The 3609-nt window shown below is 30.1% G+C and overlaps 1 protein-coding gene across 1 annotated transcript; it reads right to left on the reverse strand.

The window, feature by feature from the left end:
• Window positions 1-1322: 1322 nt before the first annotated feature.
• On the reverse strand, window positions 1323-2890 carry LOC147466625 (uncharacterized). The gene is made up of 3 exons (XM_086534811.1): window positions 2879-2890; window positions 2085-2192; window positions 1323-1619 (listed from the first exon to the last, which is right to left on the reverse strand). Exons 1-3 carry the CDS (start codon window positions 2888-2890, stop codon window positions 1323-1325), a joined length of 417 nt encoding a protein of 138 aa, XP_086390937.1.
• Between the last annotated feature and the right edge of the window lie 719 nt (window positions 2891-3609).

Here is a 3609-nt window from a genome sequence, read left to right on the forward strand (position 1 = left end):
CCTAAAGATAATGATAAATATCCTAAAGATAATGATAATTATCCTAAAGATAATGATAATTATCCTAAAGATAATGATAAATATCCTAAAGATAAAGATGATTATCCTAAAGATAATGATAGTTATCCTAAAGATAATAATAATTATCCTAAAGATAATAATAATTATCCTAAAGATAATGATACTTATCCTAAAGATAATGATAATTATCCTAAAGATAATGGTAATTATCCTAAAGATAATGGTAATTATCCTAAAGATAATGATAATTATCCTAAAGATAATGATAATTATCCTAAAGATAATGATGAATAAAATGATGACGGTGATAATGAAGGCAATGATTCTGACGATATTGATGCTGTTAATAATGATGACAATAATACTTTTGACAATGATGATTATGATAATAGTAACGACAATGATAGTGCTTATGAAGACATTAATTTCATAATTGATTCACTTAATGAAGTAACTGTTTTTCAATCCTATTCAGGTAAGATGTTATATTGAACTTGAACATTCGATTTTGATTATGATTTTGTTGTCTTGAATTCCAAAATTACTTTCAAAATTCTGTTCAGTTTCATGTGTTAAAAGGGATACAAAAAGTCAGTTTCAAACGTATTATTATCATTATTGTATTGATTTTACTGTATCATTATTATCATTATCATTATCATATTTTATTGTTTATTTATACACTTTTTTTACATGTTTACGTGAATTTATCATAGAATGATAATTGATATTGATTTCTACATCTCGAATTCTTATTCATTACACTCTTTGAAATGAATCTTGACAAATTGTTGTTATTTTTATGATGAATGATAAAAAATGTAGTGGCTTCATTTTTTTTATCATCACTCATGCCCTTCTAAGGCTCCCTAGTTAAGAGCTTCTGGAGTTTATTTCTGACACTTTATCAACATAGCAGAGCATTTATGCATATACATACAACATGCACACACACACACACACACACATACATATATATGTATATATATATTTATATATATGTATATATACATATATATATGTACATATATATATAGATATATATATTTGAATAAAAAAAAAATATATATATATATAAATACATATCATACATGTATATGTAGAGAGAGAGACGGAAAGAGTGATTAGGTAGATATATTTTCAATATGATAAGTACCCATTTTAACATAATCCCTTATTATTATTAACAGGGTTTTTTTTATATAAACGAAAAACGGTGAACACTTATGGTAAATATTTTATTTCATAGTTAAAGTTGAAGTACGTATCTTCTAAGTAATGCACATATATGAATATGCTTTTTATGTTTTCAGTAACTTCTCAACCATAGACTGAGTGAGGGGAGGGGGGGCACAGGAGGGAGGAGCGGGCTTGTAGGTGGGCTTGTACTCGGGGTACTGAGCCTCGCCCTCGTAGGTGACCTCAGCTACGAGACCGTCGCCGTTGTCCACGTATTTGACGATCTGCTTGCGGCCGTCGGGGAGGTCCACGGTGTAGCTGCCCTCGGTCTTGTAGCCGTCGCGGGACTCCGAGTGGCCGAGGTTGGCGCCGGAGTAGCCGTCGGCGACACTATAGTAGCAATTGACCTTAGAAGGTACCTGGAGAGAGAAAGGTAGAATTAGTAAGAGAAACAAGCAATGATCAGACAAAGGAATGAGTAAACACCATTCACAAAATACTTTCACATACGTTATCAACGAGTAAACACAACAATAAGAAATTACTTAAGAGCGCCGACATTTAGTACTGGTTCGTACAGCTATCATATGGTTGGGTGATTGAATTCTTATATACGCACATCCTGTTATTATTATTATAATCATTAATATTATTCTTATTATTCTTATTATCATTATTATTATTATTAGTTTTATTTTATTATTGATATTATTTTTATTATTATTATTATTATCATGTATATATATATATATATATATATATATATATATATATATATATGTATATATACATATATATATATATATATATATTTTTTTTTTTTTTTTTTTTTTTTAAGCTCGTAGCGTACAAGGGCATGGCAAGTGGGTTCAGGGGCGCCATACGCAGCAAGGCACGTTAGGAAGGTGCAATGGCAAAGGCGGGTGGACGACGGGCGCAGAATGGTGGCTTGTTGCACAGAGGGATGACAGCCGCGTCGGCGAGGACAGAATCTGTGGAAAACGTAATTAATTTAATAGACTATTTAATAGATAGAAACGTGATATGGCTGAGGGAGACGGAGATAGAGATGGAGAGAGAAAGAAGGAGAGAGATATAATAAAAAGGGAGAAATGGAGAATGAGAACCGACGATCGACAGAAAGAGAGAGAGAGACCGCTTATATATATATATATATATATATATATATATATATATATATATATATATATATTATATATATATGTATATATATATATATATGTATATATATACACTTATATGTATAGAAATGTATATATATATGCATATATATACATGTATATGTATCTATATAAATATAAGTATATATATATATATATATATATATATATATATATATATATATATATATATAGAGAGAGAGAGAGAGAGAGAGAGAGAGAGAGAGAGAGAGAGAGACCATATACATAAAGCAAGAGACAAACTTCAAACTTCTCCCTCTCGAGCAACTCTCTACATCACCATCTGTCTAGAACCACACCCATACCTCGTCGACGCAGAAACACACACAGAATCCTCACCTCTCTCTCAAACAGGAGTCCATTAAACCCCAATTACAAAAGTTATCCAAACATTAAGAATATCCACTGACGTCAAATCATCGCGTCATAAACTTCACGAATGAAATATTTTCACAAAACACATGAGAATTTCATACCTTGAGAGACATGTTTAGTGACCATGTGATGGTTAGTGGTTGACACGTCCCTATATTTATGTGAGATTGCGTGTGTATGTGGATGGGTGTGTGTGTGTGTATATGTGTATGTATGTATGTATTTGTGTGTGTGTATATGTGTATGTGTGTGTGGCCCTTGATGTAGACCTTTCTCTTCTTGAGGTTATTTGGTTCTTACGATTAGGCTGAGATTGGATTTGTTCAGTTTTGAGCTTAAGTAAGGCTATTAATTTCAATTTTGATCTTAAGGCTATTTATCTTAATTTTGATCTTAAATAAGGCTGTTAATTTCAATTTTGATCTTAAGTAAGGCTATTAATTTAAATTTTGATCTTAAATAAGGCTGTTAATTTCAATTTTGATCTTAAGTAAGGCTATTAATTTAAATTTTGATCTTAAGTAAGGCTATTAATTTAAATTTTGATCTTAAGTAAGGCTGTTAATTTCATTTTTGATCTTAAATAGGGCTATTAATTTCAATTTTGATCTTAAGTAAGGCTATTAATTTCAATTTTGATCTTAAATAGGGCTATTAATTTCAATTTTGATCTTAAGTAAGGCTATTAATTTCAATTTTGATCTTAAATAGGGCTATTAATTTCAATTTTAATCTTAAGTAAGGCTATTTATCTCAATTTTGATGTTAAGTAAGGCTATTAATTTCAATTTCGATCTTAAGTAAGGCTATTAATTTCAATTTTGATCTTAAG

This window comes from Penaeus japonicus, unplaced genomic scaffold, assembly GCF_977035675.1.
Source record: "Penaeus japonicus unplaced genomic scaffold, GWHDUDI00000001_assembly GWHDUDI00000042, whole genome shotgun sequence".
Lineage (NCBI taxonomy): Eukaryota > Metazoa > Arthropoda > Malacostraca > Decapoda > Penaeidae > Penaeus > Penaeus japonicus.